This window comes from Kryptolebias marmoratus, linkage group LG10 (genome assembly GCF_001649575.2).
Source record: "Kryptolebias marmoratus isolate JLee-2015 linkage group LG10, ASM164957v2, whole genome shotgun sequence".
NCBI classification, from domain to species: Eukaryota; Metazoa; Chordata; class Actinopteri; order Cyprinodontiformes; family Rivulidae; genus Kryptolebias; species Kryptolebias marmoratus.
In genome coordinates, this window is record NC_051439.1 from 4,324,153 (window position 1) to 4,342,303 (window position 18,151).

Sequence of the window (18,151 nt, forward strand, 5' to 3'; positions counted from 1 at the left end):
TCTGTGAAGTTCAAAATATATGTAAAATCTACAATAGAATGTGGCTGTTTTAAGTGTGTAACCGTGTAAACTCACAAACGCTTGGTTTAAAATTTTCTTACAGGCCAGATTTCCTTTTCTTTTCTGCAACTATTGGTGACAAATTGTGAACAGCATTCCCAATAGAATCTTCAAAATTTGCAGGGTTTTCTCACTTTCGCATGAGTCGCAGAGCCTGGCATTTATAATGGTTTTTACACAAGCACAGTTTAAGTTTTTTGGGATTTTTGAAGATTTTACTACAGATGTTCACCTTAGTGTGATGATGTCACACAATGTAAAAAATGAGCTGTGTGAACCTTCCCAAAATTTGCAAACTTTCTATATCCGCCAAGCACTCATTGACTTCCACTGTATATGAGTTTAGTTGTTTTTTTTTTGAAAACAGAAGGGAAGTCACTTACAATTCAGGAATTTTTCCAATATTTCCAATAGGCACTAGCTACCCATGAGCATTTCTTCAGAAATTTTCTAGGTAAAATTTAGAATTTTATCTCATAAACTAATTCCCATACAAATATTTTTAAATGTTTAAATGCCTTGTGGCTACATATTTAGCCTGTGCCGTTTTATTCTGTGAATCCTGCCACGTGTCGCAGTTCTGCTGATTTGTTCCTTTTTAGTGACATAGTCAAGGTGACAGTATTGGGAAAGTGAAAATATTTGCAGATGAGGCAAACTCACTGTTTACATGATAAAATGTTGGGTGGGTCATATTTCCTGTGGATGTCCTCAAAAAAGTGCTGTGAAGCTGAACATTTTTTTTCTTTTTTTTTTTCTTGTAATGTAAAGGTTTTATGTGCTTTGACATGTTTTGTCTTCTTCTTATTATTGGCTGTTTTTTTATTTTTATTATTGGGCCTGTCTTTGTAGTTCTGTCACTGACACACTCCTCTCCAGATGGATGGAGGCTGTTAAAAAAGGAAAGGTTTATGAAAATGAAAGCCAAATTATACACGCTAGTTCAAACAAACACAAAGTAACTTGTGGACACACGTCCATTTGGCTTCCCCCTTGTCCCCCGCTCTGTGTCAGGGGGCCATTTGTTTAGGGACAACAAAAAGGGACTTAGTGAGTACTTTACATTGGAAATCAAATTAGAATTCAAATGATGGCCACTCACTGGAGGCCGTATTTGTTCTGTAACAAATTTCACTCCTCCTTCATCACCCAGCGGCTGCCCAGCCTGACCACACCCGGGAAATCTGTGGCCACCATTTGCATGGACAAAGAGAGCAGAAGGAAGGGCCTTCCGTCTGACTGAAATAACATGTTAACACAAACCACACGAGACATTCATTTTTGTCTTCCGCGAAGGATTTTCTGCAGAGATAATCCCTTGCTTTGCTTTTATCACGAGGGCACAAATACTCAGAACTAGTTCTGCTGTGTAACTTCAGGTGTCAGCTGATAAGTGTTTATGATAAACTCAAAACAATACACACAGTGTGTATTTTAGCTAGTTTTAGGAGATCCAATATGTTGAGCAGCTTTTAGCTAAAGATTTAGATTGGTAAAAATATCTCCATGATATACTGATCTTTTGGAAAATAGATGTCAAATATGAGTATTTTATTTGGAAAAAGAAATTGTCCTTTGAGGTCAAATGAAATTTAAAAAAATCCCAACTGTTACAGAGATTAGCAACAACATGAAGAAGAACTGATGGAGGAATGTATCATAAAGAGGTTTACTGAAATAAATTGAGAAGTATTTTTTCTCATAAACTTTTTAACTATTTTTTTTTTCCAAAGTTGGGTATTACCAGCTGCTAACGATTCGATAGATCACATGTTCATGTCCCTTTTGCTCTGAAGTCCCTTTCCTAGCCTGGAGGTTTCTTCATTCTTTATAAACTTGAAATTGACAAAAAAGTTGCTAAAAGCTGAAATTAGCATGATAGTAGCTAAAAAGAGCACGAAAGTTTAAAAAAAAAATTGAGCAGGTATGCTGAAGTAGATTTTAAAAAACAATGTTTTAAAGGAATCTAAACGATCTCAATGTATTTCTATGAGGAGGATGTTTTTAAAGACAGTTTATTAATTCAGAAACTATAAAAATTAGACCCTGGGTCAAAAAGTGAGATAAGATGCAATTTTAACAGTATATTTTGGAAAAAGGCTTTTGCCACAAATTCAAGTGACTGCCCTTTGCCCTGTTTCTTCAAACTTTTAAATAATGCTTCAACCATACATGACCTTCTAACTTCTCATTAAAGCTGTTTGACCCTTGAACTCAGGGGTCTAAACTCTTTTTGACAATGAGCCAAATTTAAAAACCTGATACAGGGTTAAATTTCTTTTTAATATTTTTATGAAAAAATTATTTGCCAAGTGTGTCAGAGTTCTTTGTCAATATTTTTATTAAGAAATATGAAATTAACCATATATATATATATATATATATATATATATATATATATATATATATATATATGTATATATATATAGATAGATAGATAGATAGATCATTTACCACTCAGAATAAAAAGTATTAAACAATTTACTGGAAATTTGAGGGATGTGCCAAGTGGTCCTTGTGCCATGCTGCCAGACAAACAATTTAAAGGAATGGGGACACCTTCAGTTCTAATTTCAGCGGACAACGTTATAAGCAAAGCTTTTTTTTTTTCTATGTGTGTTATTTAAGCTTTAATCATGTTTAACAGAATTACTCCTAAATGGTACATTTCTTTAGTTCTTGTCAAACATAAATTAGAGTTACAAGTTATGCCCATTTTGATAGTTTTATTTAAAATCTTTTGCGGCTGTGTACAGAGTCCAGTATCGTGTAAAAGGTATTTGAACCTGAATCTGCCCTGGCTGCCTCGATGGCAGCTGTTGTTATAATTAGCTCTGGTTCGCTGCTGTTTATTGGAAGGTGCCCTGTCTTCTTTTAATTCTGTGGAAGTGTAATGTCTCATCATGCTCAAGGTAAATTCAGTGGAAATGTGTGACAGCAGCAAAAATATTTACACTTGTACCAAATGGACCAGGATCATGTATGGTGACTTGTGGGGAGTGTTGACACAACAGAGCTGATGCTGCTTTTCACAGGATGTCATCGGTCACGCCATATTGTTCCCCTTGTCCTCATGCAACAATCATTCACTTATATTTTCTTTATTGTCATGAATAAATTTAGCAGGGAGCCATATAGTTAAAACACATCTTTATTGCCCGTGCAATCCTGTAATTGTCTGTGTCTTGAGTGTCTGTGTGTATGTTAATTTGTCTGTCTGTCAGCAAAATATCTCATAACCCACTAAACAGATTTTTATGAAACTTTCAAGAGTTAATCATTGGATGTATGTCTACAAGTGAATAAATTTTGAAGCCAACCCAATTAAAGATGGCTGCCACAGCTAATTTACTTAAGCAAACACAGAAATGTCTATAACTCTGTTTGTTTTACAGATATTGAGCTAACGTTTGGTGTGGTAGCAGCTGACAGTTTACTCAGCACATATTTTGAGTTTTAACCAATTGTATGAAGTCTTTGCTTAAAACTTTGGTATTAACTGTTGTAATCAACCTTATCTGTCTGTTAGCAAAATATCTCATGAACCACTGGATGGATTTTCTTGAAAATTTCTGAAAGTAATCATGGGATGTACATCTACTACTGATTAGATTTTGGAGCCAACGCAATTCAAGATGGCCGCCACAACTACTGGTCCTCAAAAAATACAAAATTAGCTGTAACTCAGACTGTTTACAGATATTGGGCTAAAGTTAGATCTGGTAGTAGCTGAGAGTCTTTACCATCACATACTCCAAGTATGAGAGGGTTTTGTTTAAATCTTTGGCATGAATAGTGGCATGTAATATGCACTCCTTCAAAGAACACAACGTTTTTATTTGTTTAGTGTTAAGGTCTGCTATATGGATGAAATTAATTGTTTCCAAGATCATCATTCCTGCAGCTGCCATACAGCTGCTGTTGAAAATACAGGTAAAAATCTAATCAATGACAGCTTCTTAAAGAAACTTTCCCCCTTCGTTATGAACACTAATAAACATTTTAGACAAACAAGTAGTCCAGCACAAAATATCAATAAGGTGGTCTGTCTTATTGTGTCAATAGCTGTGTTTCACCTTTGGCATCCGGTCTCTCCTGTCTTTCTGCTTTTTGCTTCTTTTGCTTTGCCCCAAGTTTATCAGCTTCCTCTGTCAGTCTCTTCCACCAGCATTTGACTTCTTTTTCTATCAACAACCACGCAACAGGATTTAATGACCTGTAACCACAAAAAATTCATAGAATCTTCAACATGTTTCAAAACACTGCTCTGTTGTGTGAAATCATTGTGAAATCCAGCGCAGTGAATGTGGGTAGAACAGAAGATGCCTAAAGCTGGATTCATACTCCTTGAGAAGTGAAGAAAGTGGTTCTCGGTCACACGGTTATGAGACGTTCTTTTTCGCATGGACATTTTCCACAAGAAACTGCGGCACAGAACTCCTGGGAAGCCCCTCCCTTCTCCCACAGCGCCGGAACGGATTTCTTCCCTCTGACTTCTCTCCCTTTACAGAATTTTGCTTCCTATCAATCCATCCTTTTTCTTTACCTGCTTCTCCTTTCCATGTCACGGGGAGCTTGTGCCGACATCCAGCAGTCATTGTGTGAGAGGTGGGGGACACCCTGGACAGGTCGCAAATTCATCACATGGCCACATGGAGACAAATAAGACAGACAACTATTCACACTTTCATTCACACCTAGGGACAATTTTAGATTTAGAGTAAACATTGCATTTGAAATTTTTTCATGAAGAGACCAGCACCATTTTCGACTGACTATACACAATAACGAGCAAGCATTGGGAAGATGTCCCCTCACTGCCCAGCCGAGTCGTACTTCCTCCCGGCCAGCACAGCCACAGAGTCTGTGTCTTCATGCTGTCTCTTCCGTGCACAATAACTGTGATATATCCTTTTGCAAATTCTTTGCCATTTGACTGTTTTTAGTAGTTTTGCTAGAACAGTTGTAAAGATGGCTGTATTTTCTAACAGCACTGGCCAACTGCTTCTCAGCAGAGCAGCTGTAGCGAAGTGACTCAATTGGAGTTCACCCTCTTTTTCGCATAAACATGCCCACAACAGTGTTCTGCTTGGACCTTGTGCACACATGTCAGTGAGAGGAGATTTCTTCACTTGTTGCAGAGTATAAATCCAACTTTAGGATTATAACCATCTCAGGGTAAATCCCAATTTCCAAGCATTACTCCCTTTTGGCCCCAAATTTAAATTGCATTGTGACATGGGACATCCCTTCAAAACGTTGTCTTTATCAGTCATTGCTGTTTTCTTTTACATAAACAGAGGCCATATCAGTATGCTCATATATGGCATGTATAATCAAGCCTGCAACATATGTTGCCTGTAATGCTATTGCTTTGTGCTTGTTGTGGAAGAACAGCAATATTACCAAATGTAAAGCAGCAGACTACAGTAAACTAGACATTAAAACAGTTTTTAAGACGGAAATATTCTTATGGAGAAATATGACACAATTTTTGCTGTGTTTTATACTTGTTAAGGACATAATACTAATACAATTGAGGAACATTATTCTGAAGTTGTTTCACTATTTGTAGACTCAGTTTTTTGCAGTCTGGTGAATCTCTGCCCATCTTCACCTCAGAGTTTCAGCTGCTCTAAAATGCTCTTTTTATACCCGGTCCTCCTACTGACCTGTTGTTAATTAAACCTAATTAGTTGCAAAATTCTCCCCCAGCTGTTTCTTATTCACTCCACTTACTGTTACAGCTTTTTGTTGCTCCTGTCCCAACTTTTTTGAAATGTGTTTCTTCTTCAAAATTATCTAGTGTTTGCTTAAAATTTGTACAACGTCTTGGTTTAAACATTTAATATGTTTGCTATGTTCCATTGTGAATAAAATATGTGGTTATGAGATTTGTAAATCATTGCATTCCGTTTTCAGGTAAAGGTCACACAGTGTCCCACATTTGTCAGAATTGTGGTTGTATTTATTTACTAATTTGTTCTGAAGTTAAAGGTGATCTATATGAATTTATAACGTTTCAATTTTTTTTGTCTATGTAAAATAGGTCAAATCATTTTTACCTTCCTCTATTAACTTAGTGGTTTACTTATAAAAATTATATTTCTATTTAAAGGTAATTTAAGAGAAGAAGCCTTTGAACCATTTTAGCTCACTGCTTCAATTAAATAGGATATTTAATATAATATGACAGGTTTTACTACAATATCAGGTAGCTTACCTGATCAGTGGCCAATCAGTTAAGGTAGGCAGGCAAGTCAGAACAATGAAGTCAACGTTAACCATCCGTCATCATCATCTTTTTCTTCAGTTTGTTTTTTATTTTATCTTGCCTTCTTATCATGCTGCAATCCACAATGTTTTATCAGCGACCCAGCCTGAACCAGTTCTCTGTGTACTTCACATCTGATGTGAACATTACCGTGCACAGTGCACAACGCTCCACAGACCCTGACAGCTTTTACTTCAGCTTGTTTTCTGAGTCAAAGCCTTACCACATGTGATGATGCAGCCTGAGCTGTGTTGGAAAGTTTGACTGCTGCATGTTTGTTTTTTATGTTTTAAAGATGTCCAGAGTCACAATAAGGAAAACCTTACATGCCCAGAAAGTGGGAGCACAACTACAGAATACTGGCGAGCTCCCCACCCCTACATCACCTAAAAAAAGAGGCAATACCCAGGCTATTTTTTGTTTGTTTGTTTTTTGCAGAAAAATATTATCTTTATTTTACAAATGACTAATTTTCGTATTTAAATGAAAAATTCAGCATTCTTTGAAGGAAGGCTTAAATATTGCCCACTACCTTTTACGTCAGAGTTTTGGACTTAGCTCATTTTATGTTGAGTAATGATGAAGTTAAAGCCCTTTTAAGTACATCTTGAAAATAACATTATGTGTTATATATTTTATATTTTAGCACTATCCTACTACCATACTAATTTTCAGCTCAGTATATGTAAAATTAAATGAGTTATAACCATTTTCCTGTTGACTAAGCTCAATTAGCTGTGGTGGCCATCTTGAATTGGATTGATAAGTTGCACATTAAATTATTAATTTCTGCAAGTTTTGAAGATAAACTTCGGAAAGTTTTGTAAAGATTTGTCAAAAGGTTTGTTAGATGATTTGCTAACAGACAAACAGGGTTTACTTTAACAGTTAACAGTGTTGGGAATGACTCTCAGCTACAACCACACCAGATTTTAGCTCGATATCTGTAAAACCAGCTGACATATAGCCATCCTGGTGTTTTGAGTCAAGTTGTAGATGTACATCTAATGAAAACAGACAGACAGAGTTGATTCCAATAGTTAATGACAAAATCTTAAACAAGTATCTTGAGTGTTTTGTTAGCGCTCAGTGTTGGAAATGACTATCAGCTACCACCATGCTAAATTTTAGCTCAATATCTATAAAACTGACTGAGTTATAACTATTTTATGAAACATTTTTTAAATCAAATACAGGAAGCTATTTCACCTCAAGCATTAGGTTAAGGACAGTTTTTTTTCTTTCAAAATTCAAAAGTAACATATAAATAACTGAAAAATGCTTAGGAAGCACTGATTGGCTGTGACTGAAATACACTTTTTCCATTTACACAAATGGATTAACTATAGCTTCATGGAAAATGTTCCATTTATAAATAAACAAGGAAGTGTTGGAAAAGAAAAAGCTTTTGACACAGGTTGGTTCCTTAGCAACAGTCACATTGACTGTTTATCTATTGATTATTTTCCACAGGTTCACTTTGACACATACGTTAAGACTGCATGAAAATGTTAAGAATATATCTTTGTCATAAGCGCAGCACCTTAAAAAAGTGTGACACCTTAATCTTTTCCTTCTGTTAAATTGGTTTGTTGTATTTAAAAAAGAACAGCCTGTTTAGAATTTAGACTTGTTTGACCTGTTTCACTTTGAGGCAGTTCCCTTAAAAAAACATTCAGGAATGAAAGCAGCATACAAGAAGTTAACTGTTGCCAGTAAGGCTAATGACTCCATCTGAGGTTTCAACTTTGCTGTGGCACGGAGTCTGAGCCATGTACAGAAGAGTTAGACTAATAAAAAATGCATAATACAAGAAAAGGTTTAGTTGTATTGTTATACACAGAAAATATATTAAATGAAAAGCCTAGCATTCCTTGAAAATATACACCTGCTGTCTTTCTTGCTAAGGTTTCATGATGAAAAGGGATGGAGTTAGAGCTGTTTTGGTCATATCTTGTAAGTGACGTAATGCAAAATCTCATGTGATATTGTAATGTCTCGCTTGATCTGTTGGCACTTGGACCATGTGTTGTAAACAAGTGTCAGCTACTATCATGCCAAATTTTAGCTCAATACCAGTAAAAATGACTGAGGTATAGCCATTTTTGTGTATGCTAAAGTCATCTGTGGTGGCCATCTTGAATTGGGTTAGCTCCAAAAGTTAATTAGTTGTAGATGTAAATAAATAATTGGTTTCTGACCATGTCATTAGAATCCATTCACTGGTTTTTAAGTTATTTTATAAGTTATTTTGATAATTCTACAGACAAGAAAACACAAACATGCTAACAGAAAAAAACATTACTGCCTTTGTAAAAATATTAAGCACTGTATGTGTACAGTTTTCTTTATTGTCAAGGTGTCTGAAATTTTCAACATGTCTCTGTTAGTGTAAACTTTACTTCTGTGTTCTACTTGTGTTTTCAGTATATCAAAGGCTGTGGGAAATGCATGTGTCTGAATTTCTGAATGTGTACAAAACACCCTTTGTTCCCTTTTTGCAAAACAAAGCAAAGTTTTATCTCCTGCGATGTACACCAAAAACATATCAAGCATTTTTTTTACATACATTACATGCAGTTTATGATAATTAACTTGCATGTAATACACATGAGCATAAAGTATATAAAGTTTAACATGCAGAATTTGAAAGCTTCTGAGCAGATCAACAAGAGGGTTATTAACATGTGAGCACTGTATAAATCTAACAGTCCAGTTATGTCTTTGAATAAATTAAATTAAACAAGTTCATTTAAAATCAAACGTCCAGCATACCAAGAAGGTATGCATATCACCCATTGCCTTTCATTCTAATTTTACACTAAGATCATTTTATGTTAAGAAATGACAGTTGTTTTTGTCAAATCTTTAAAAAATATACCATTATCACAATGTCATGCAATATCACGAGATGTCATATTCAGAGCATGTTGTGTATGACCCTCAGCTACTACTGCATCAAATTTTAGCTCAATGTCTGTGAAACTTTATGAGCTGTAGCCATTTTTGTCTTGTCTAATGTTGATTAGTTGTGGCAGCCATCTTAAATTGTTGTAGACATACAACCAGTGATTATCTCCTTAACATTTTTTTTAAATACATCCACTGGTTCATTAGGTATTTTGTTAACAGTCAATCAGGGTTGACTCCAATACTTAACGCTACAATTTTAAGCAAAGTTTCTGTGCAGCAAGTAGCACTTGGGCTTTGTGTTGTGAATGACCCTCAGCAACGACCACACCAAATTTTTAGCATAATATCTGTAGAACTGAATTACAGCCATTTTTGTCTTTTCTACAGTTAGTTGGCTGTGGCAGCCATCTTGAATTGAGATTACTCTAAAAGTTAATTAGTTGTAGATGGGTATTCAAGAATAATTTCCTCAAAAGTTTCAGTAAAATCTGTCCATCTGTTCAGAAGTTATTTTGCTAATAGAGTAGCAGAGTTGAGTCCAACAGTTAATGACAAGGTTTTAAAAACAGATCTTGCACAATCATTTGGCCCTTAAAGAATGTCCTAGGAATGATTGGCTCCAAAAGTTAATCAGTAGATGTACATTAAATTATTAGTTTCTGTAAATTACATGAAAATCCAGTGCACAGACGTGTGTGTATATATATATATATATTTTCTACAGTTTTTTTAAATACATCCACTGGTATATATATATATATATATCCTATGTTATACATATGTCGGCACACATTAAGATATGTATTGCTCACTCAACTATTTTATTTTTTTATGCTGGCTCCAAGGTCTCTTTAAATCATGGCTGGTTTAGGCAAGCTACCAATACGACTAAAATTATACAGTAAGCCTCTTTTCAGATGTCCAGTATATCATGTAGTAAAACAGACTCTTAAATTATTTTGTCATTATATACCTGCAGAACATGTTTACTTTGGTTTGTGGTTTGAAGATATATCTTCATAATTATGTTGCTAAACAGCTGTAATATACTTTCTTTTTTCTTAGCTGGATTTTAACACTGAGTAACGCTGTCTTTTGTGGCACAAACCTGAGGGACAGCAGTAAAGTTAGGAAACAAGTAACATCATGGGGCAATTTTTAAACTAAAGCTTGTGTTACAAAGTCTGTTACCTGAGTCTGACAGACTTCAATTACTATCTTGTAAAGAGGTTATATTAATCAGTTGGGTATTTGCCATGTTAGAGTATATTCATCCATCTGTAGCATTAGCAAAATATCTCATGAACCACTGGATAGATTTTAATGAAACTCTCAAGACAATCATTGAATATACATCTACAACTGAATAACTTTTGAAGTCACTGTAATTCAAGATGGCTACCGCAGCCAATTAAATAAATTGCTAAAATAAAATTGCTATAACACATTCAGTTTTACAGATCTTGAGCTAAAATTTAGTGTGGTAGTAGCTGAGAGTCATTCTCAACATATACTTTGAGCAATAGCACATCTCTCAAGCTCTCACATGAAATTGCACATAATGTCATTTACAAGGTTTGACTGAAACATCTACAACTTTGTAATTTCTTATCATAAAATTATGTTGGTGTAAAACTCTGGTTTGAAAGGCAGCAGGCGAAATTCATTCCTTTAAGAAATGCTAGGCCTTTAATTTTTTATTATTCTACAATAGGAGAATAGTTCATATTTTTTTAAATGTATTTTGTGGAGTAGTTGTCACTCGTCAGTATCTTACCTACAGTAAGTACCGACAGCATTCAGGGAGGAATTTTAATGAAGTAGTCAAGGCAACAGCTATTCACATTAGGAGCTTATTCCAGAGTTGATTTTAGTTATCTAAAAAAATTTAAACCTCAAAACTGTATTTGCTTTTCAAGCAAACGCTGTGTTGTTGATATTTCTACTGCAGTAACTTTGCATCAGAAAGCTGCGCAGACCGAGTAGACTTCTGTTTCACACAGAACGTGTTGCAACAGACTGCAGATTGTGTTCCAACATAGTTAGTGTGCTGTGTAAATAACTTTAAATGTCAATCTGATACCAACTGATGGAAAAGTGACACAGTGTAAAAGTCTACAATAGGGCATTCATTTGAAATGTTATGAAATTTGGGGTGTTTACGTTGTCTCAGATGGCTAGAATTCTGTCTTAAAGGGATAGTCTAGTCATTTTGAAGTGATGTTCTGTCAAATAGTTTTCTGTAGTTAGAACCTTCTCAGCCATGACATCAGTCATTAAGTACAGTGTATAGAACAAAGGGCAAATGTCTTTATCCAAAACAAAGGCCCAATAGATACTAAGTGGTACTAAGATAAAGTACTAACTACTGATAACTATTTGACAGAACATCACTTCAAAAGGGACCAGACTATCATTTTAAACAGTCTCTCTTTTGAGTAGAGGTTAGCTTGACTCTTTAATTAGAATGTTCCTCAATTCTCCAAACTGAAATAAATTTGATTACTATCTACTGCAGGTAAGACAGTGATTGACCATACTTTATGGACTTCACAAAAACCTATTTTAGAAAGTCTTAGCTATCCCTATCAGCAACAGAAGTTCTACATTTCTCTTTTAATGTAACACCTCTTTTACTCTACCCAGCAGCTGGATGAGATGGATACTTGATTATCTGGTATTTCAGCTGTCCTGGTGTGTGCTGCATGTGGCAGAGGTGACATGAACCACAGGAAAGTTAGAATCACCAATTAACCTAATGTGTAAATATTTGGACTTTGAGGGTAAGCTGTGTAAATGTCTCACAAGCACACCTTCATGATTTGAAAGGTGAATTTTAAGCCTCCCAATGACTCTTCTTTAGATAAAATCAAAATGGCTACAGACTCAATGTGATAACTAATTACATATTGTGTTAGGTTCTTTTGTGTGCTAATTGGGATTGGATTTTTTGTGGTTATGAATATAACCCAATAGCTGACTGATATGATAAAGGTAACTGGTATGAATGAATAGTTTAGGAAGTGGGAAAGAACCAAGATCAAAAGAATTGTTAAAGCCGCCAGTGAGTAACTATGGTCACCATGGTAACCACACACCTGTGTCTGTTACTCCCTGACTGCAAAGTTAATGAGAAGCAGACAGAAACGGACTGAAAAGTAAGCCTCAAGCAAACAGTTGCTGCGCGAACACTCATCTGATCTTAAAAATTCTTGAATTGTGAGCCAGACAAGACTGTTGGTCACACAAATAGATCTTTGTTTTTATAGTGTTTTATGTAGGAGGTATGACAAGTTAAAAAATACGCTTGACTTCCAGTTAAAAGAAAATCAAAATTTAAATATATTTTAAGCTTGGGTGTGCACTTTTTGCACTCAGGGGGGATTTGAGAGAAAACTGCAAGTTTTACTGAAATGCGAGATACGCTGGGTGAAAGAAGGCAAAATGCCTACTTTTTGAGGTATATTTTGTATATGTACCAAAGAAAAGTATATGTGTGTGTAAGATGTTTGCAAATGATTTGGAAAATTTTAGACAGCTCAAAAGTTAATGACATCACCAACTGTCAGCTATATATTTTGTGGAAAAAATTGTGAAAATCATAAAACATAAACCATACAATATATCAAAATACCAGTTCAGACATGCACAGTCCAACTTTCTGTGACCCATTTAAAGTTTAAATGATGTTTCCTGGGTTTGTAGTGTGTTTCAATGCTTTTATATTACCCTAATGATTGAACTTTGAACGCACAGTTATGCCTAGTTCCCACAGCAAGATTTTTATGCCGAATTTTGTTCAGATTTCCCCCTTCCGACAATCTTAGAATGCCCCAATTATCGGAATGACTCTTCAGCGATAATCCTAAGTAATATTCCTGCTGTGTATGTGTTGTGTCAAGAGTGATCTGGTCCACTTGGAAGGACATATTGACCGTTTCAATCTAAAATTGTGGATATTCAACATGATGAAAATTCAAAAAAGGTTAAAAAACAAAAACAACTGGACTTCTATTCTGTAGTTGAAGACGTTTAGCTTCTCATCCGAGGAGCTTTCTCAATATCAATCCTTGGATGAGAAACGAAACATCTTCAGCTACAGAATAGAAGTCCAGTTGTTTTTGTTTTTTAACCTTTTTTGAATTTTTACCATGGCCTGGATGACTGAGAATCTACACCAGCATATTTCAACATGATAGATAGTCTTGGCCCGATATCGCAGTGTGTATGGTGTTCCCCCGAAGACGAACGAGAATTCAGCCTGTTGAATGTGACAAGTAGCCAATCAGAAAGTGCGGTGACGTAAGCATGGAGGGGATTCCAAAACAAAACGCAGCTGACATGGCGCAACCAAAAGTCCAGTGGACATCAAAGAAAAAAACAGAACAACTCACCTCCATGTCATAGTGCAGCAAATGGATCCCCTGCTCGCACCGTCTCCACTCCTTCATCCAACGCCTTTTCTTTTTGTAACGTTTTTTATCACATAAGAGAAGTCCACAAACTATTCTATTTCTATTTCTTCTAAATCGTCAGCCATTTTTGTTTACTTTAAATTAATGTATGGTATCGTAGGGTTTTATGGCCTTTCCTGTCTGGAATCTGAATGTTCATGAGTGAAATCTGTTCAAGTGTGGTGTGTTGCTCCTGCCGTGTGGCTGGACACCACATACTGTACGATCAAACCTGTTATACCTAAGATTTTTTATCGTCACGTGTGGTCTGTTAGGGTTTGAAAATCGGCCGACAATTTAAAATCTTGCCGGGTGAACCAGGCATAACAATTAATTTTGTTTCTTCTACAGAATCTTTGGCTTCTACAAGGGAATCCTGCCTCCGATTCTGGCTGAGACCCCAAAGAGAGCAGTCAAGGTAGGATAAAGGATGTATATGTTTGCCTGTAGAAAGCTGAAAAGCTTATCATGATGTCACGCGAGGCTTTGTGTCTGCTTTTATTTTGAGCTGCTTCGCTACCATATGAAAACACTCAAAGTGCAGTTGCTCTTACATGGTCCACACATGTTGATTAAACACATAACGCCCTCAACCAAGTCTGCCCCCTCAGACACTCCTGTTTGCACTATCAGCCAACCAAATATTGACTTACAAGCATTTACAGCAAGCCATCCCATGAGCCTCATTGTTTGACACTTTCAGGAAGGCGGTATTGCTTGCTTCGCACCGACAGTAGAGTGGAATGGGAGGGTGGCAGAAATGAGGGGGCAGAGGGGGGACGGATACTTGGCACTAAAATACTCTGTAATGAGATGCCAGAGACGAAGTGAAGTTTGAAAATAAGCACTCACACTGAGAAGATGTGGTAATCGCTCACACGGCAAACAAAGCCCGTTGATGGGGAGAAATTTCTGAAGCAAAAAAATTACAGCCTAGATTAAACCACCTCTGCTGGCAATAAACAAATCAGTGGAACTGTCTCCTTCTGAGAATCCACATTAGAAATTCCAATAAGACAAAGTTTTAACATTTGAAAGATAACAAGACAAATTGCATTTCCTGTGAAAATGCAGTGTGAGTGCTGAGTGCTGAATGACTGCTGACACTTAATGAAGAAGTTTAAACTGAGTTTTTAAAATAAATGATCAGACAGAAAGCTGAAATTGGGAAAACCAAATCTAAACTTAGCTAAACAATAGCTAAAAGCTAAAACTAGTAAAACAATAGCTAAAAGCTCAAATTAGCACAACAGTTTTTTTAAAAGCTAAAAACGAAGCATGTGTGCAGAAATAGATTTAAAGCACAACAGTTTTCAAGAATTTGAAAAAGTATAAAACTTACAAAATCAAAAGTTATAGTCACATTGTCCTGAACAAGCCAAATGGTTTGATATATGACCAGCTGAAAAAGCTGATGTATTCTTAAGTACAGTCCAAAAAGGTTGAGTATTCCTTGAAGGAATACATATCGCCTGCAAGATCATCTTTTACACGACTTATGATGGACTTATAGCCATTTTGATCACACTTTGTAGATGGCCTTATGAGCAGTCTTGTGCGATATTGCCAGTTCTTGTTAGCACTCAGAATATATCTTGAAATTGACTCTGCTACTACCATGTCAAAATTAAGCTCAATAACAGTAAAATTATCTGAGTTATTTTTTTGTGTGTTTCTGTAGTGGAACTATGTGCAAAAACGGTATTACCCTTTCACCTTCAGTGGCAGGGTAAAAATATCATTTGTGCATTAGGTTCATTTCATTTCTTCTTTACTATCTAGTATTTCTGAGGTAGCTACATGTGTCTGTGTGTTTCTGAGACTTTCTGACAGTTCTTTCACCCTCATGTTCCCTCTGCAGTTTTTCACTTTTGAGCAGTACAAGAAGCTGCTGGGATTGACCCCCTTGTCTCCCGGTTTGGTGAGTCTGCCTCACAAAAACACCTGAATGCACTCACACTTAAAAAAATAAACACACAAAAAGAGAAGCAGGAAGAATTGTACACCCAAAGTCAAATATCTGCTCACCTGCCAAAGCTTTTTAAAACAAAGACAAAGGCCAAGAACAATTTCACCATGCAAATAAGTTCACAGAAATGCAACTGTTTCTGTTCAGGGCTGCTTCATGTAGAAATAATGCATGAGTCACCTGTGGTGGCCATCTTAAAACTGGTTTATTTTTTAATAGGAACAATGCACAAAAATTCAACATGAGTACAATATAAACACTTTGTGTGTGTGTCAGAATTTTGCCTTCAGTAGCAGGCGACTATATTTCCTTTTAAACACTTTAAAGCTGAGGTTAAGTGACAAATGCATGGAAATATGAAAACATACAGTTTAAAAGCATCTTTTTTGACTAACACACTGAAATATCTGGCTTATTGCAGATGTATGATGAGAATAAATAATATTTTATTAAATATTCTTAGAACTCCACCACAAATTTATTTTTGCATTTTGTGTAATTTTGAGTGTAAACACAAGTTTTTTTCTTAACATCTGGATCTAAACCTGAAAGTTCCAGTTCTTCTTTGTTTTATTGGAGTTTTAAATGAAGCCCATTACTTTGTTTTAGACAGACAAATTAGTCGGTACCCTTACAGTTCATTGTAACAATGCTTAATTTCAGGTAAAAGTAATTGTCTATTGTATATCTGCATGATATTAGTATGTGATAAAGTAAGCAAAAACAAAATGTGAAAACAAATTATGTTTATTTTACAAAGATAGTCTAAGTGGTAAAGGGACTGTACTTATATAGCGCCTTTCTAGCCAACTGGACTACTCAAAGCGCTTTAGAACACAATGTGCCCTCATTTATCCATCCACACACATTCATACAGCAATCTGCTACACCTCTATAAAGCTAATCTGAATAAATCTTTCTGTAGAGACTAATCAGTGCTTTAGATCACACTCATACATCCATGGGGCACATCGGAGGCAATAAGGGGTTCAGTGTATGGCCCAGGGACACTTTGACATGAGATTGCTGCCAGGAATCGAACCTCCTACTCTCTCATTGGAGGACAACTGCTCTAACCACTGATCCACAGCAGTCTAAAATAATATGACTAGATTTGTGGTTTCAGTCACATCCAGTCTATGTTTACCGAAGGAAAACTCAAGTTTTCTAAGAATAAAACATCACATACCTACTATGAAACATGGAGGGGGCTCAGTTTTGTTTTGGGGCTGCTTTGCTGCATCTGGGATGGGGAACCTAAACTCTGTGCAAAGCACATTGAAGTCTTAAGACTATCTAAAGACCTCAGCCTCAGCTGAAGGTCATGGGTCCTTCAACAGTGGAGTCCTACCCAAAACATACAGCTAATGGCATCAAAAATGGCTGATAAAAAACATTGGACTGTTTATAAGAAGAATGGGCCAAACCTCCTGTTGGCAGATGCAGGTGTCTCATTATGAAGTACAGAGATTGCAGGTACAAAATATTAAATCAAGGGTAATTTCGTTTTCGTCCTTGCCATTTTCATTTGTTTAATGATATGAAATATTCAACTAAATCAATGATCAAAAGCGAAGTTTGACTTCTATTAAATCTGGAATAAGGAATATCTTCAAACTTTTATCATTTTGAAGTTATTTCAGAGAGTTTTTTTTTTTTTAATTAATATAATGGAAGGGAACCAACAGATTTGTCTGCATCTGTCGTTGAGTGTATAGTTATCCCTAAGTTGGAACATCAGCTGGTCATTAGCAGCATTTGTCTGTCTGAACTACTGAACTATATACAGTATATTTGCTTCATTCCAGGCAGCAGAGCAGCCATGAAGCCATTTTACAGAAGTTTTTTAAGCGCTACTCTGAGTTCATACAGTAGAACTGGCAGCCTGTCAGGAGCTGTTTTTATTACACTGGCAATTTTATTGTACATTTGTTGGCTGTTGTTGGGTGAGGATGAACAATGGATTTAAATGTTACAAATACAGAAGTGGTACAGAGCAGTTTATGTGGTTATTAATGGACCAGTTGTTTTTTTTTCTTCTGAATCACAGTAACATTACAGGTCCTTTGGAATAGAGAGCAGAACTATACGATTCAGAAGGCTTGGCTGATAGCTGCTTTTTTTATTCAGCCTGTGTGCAAAAAAAAGTTTGCGTTGCCAAAAACCTGCTACTTTTATGTTCATGAGAAAATAAAACCCTATAAAACCCCTACCCCTACTGACCTCACTGACAGTTTAATTAAAGTAATTTCAAACAAAATTATTGTGCCATAATCAGCACTCACAATAGAAGCAATATTATATTATCCTATTTAAGTGGCAGTATTATGGTTTTTTGAAATTGTAATACAGTTTTCTTGACCAAAACTACAGTTTTTGCCCCAAGCATATGATAAATACTAGAAAAATGCAGATTTTAAGACTTCAGTCATTTGGGAAAAGTGATTTTGAGATTTTGGAGCTTCAAACTGCAGTCCAACT

General features: G+C 35.9%; 1 protein-coding gene across 1 annotated transcript in view; it reads left to right on the forward strand.

Annotated features, from left to right (window-relative positions):
- slc25a21 (solute carrier family 25 member 21) overlaps positions 1 to 18,151 on the forward strand; it is a 132,226-nt gene that overhangs the window by 99,300 nt on the left and 14,775 nt on the right. The window contains exons 5-6 of the mRNA XM_017421471.3: positions 14,053 to 14,119; positions 15,563 to 15,622. Coding sequence (XP_017276960.1) covers positions 14,053 to 14,119; positions 15,563 to 15,622 — 127 coding nt within the window. The remainder of the gene's footprint in view (positions 1 to 14,052; positions 14,120 to 15,562; positions 15,623 to 18,151) is intronic.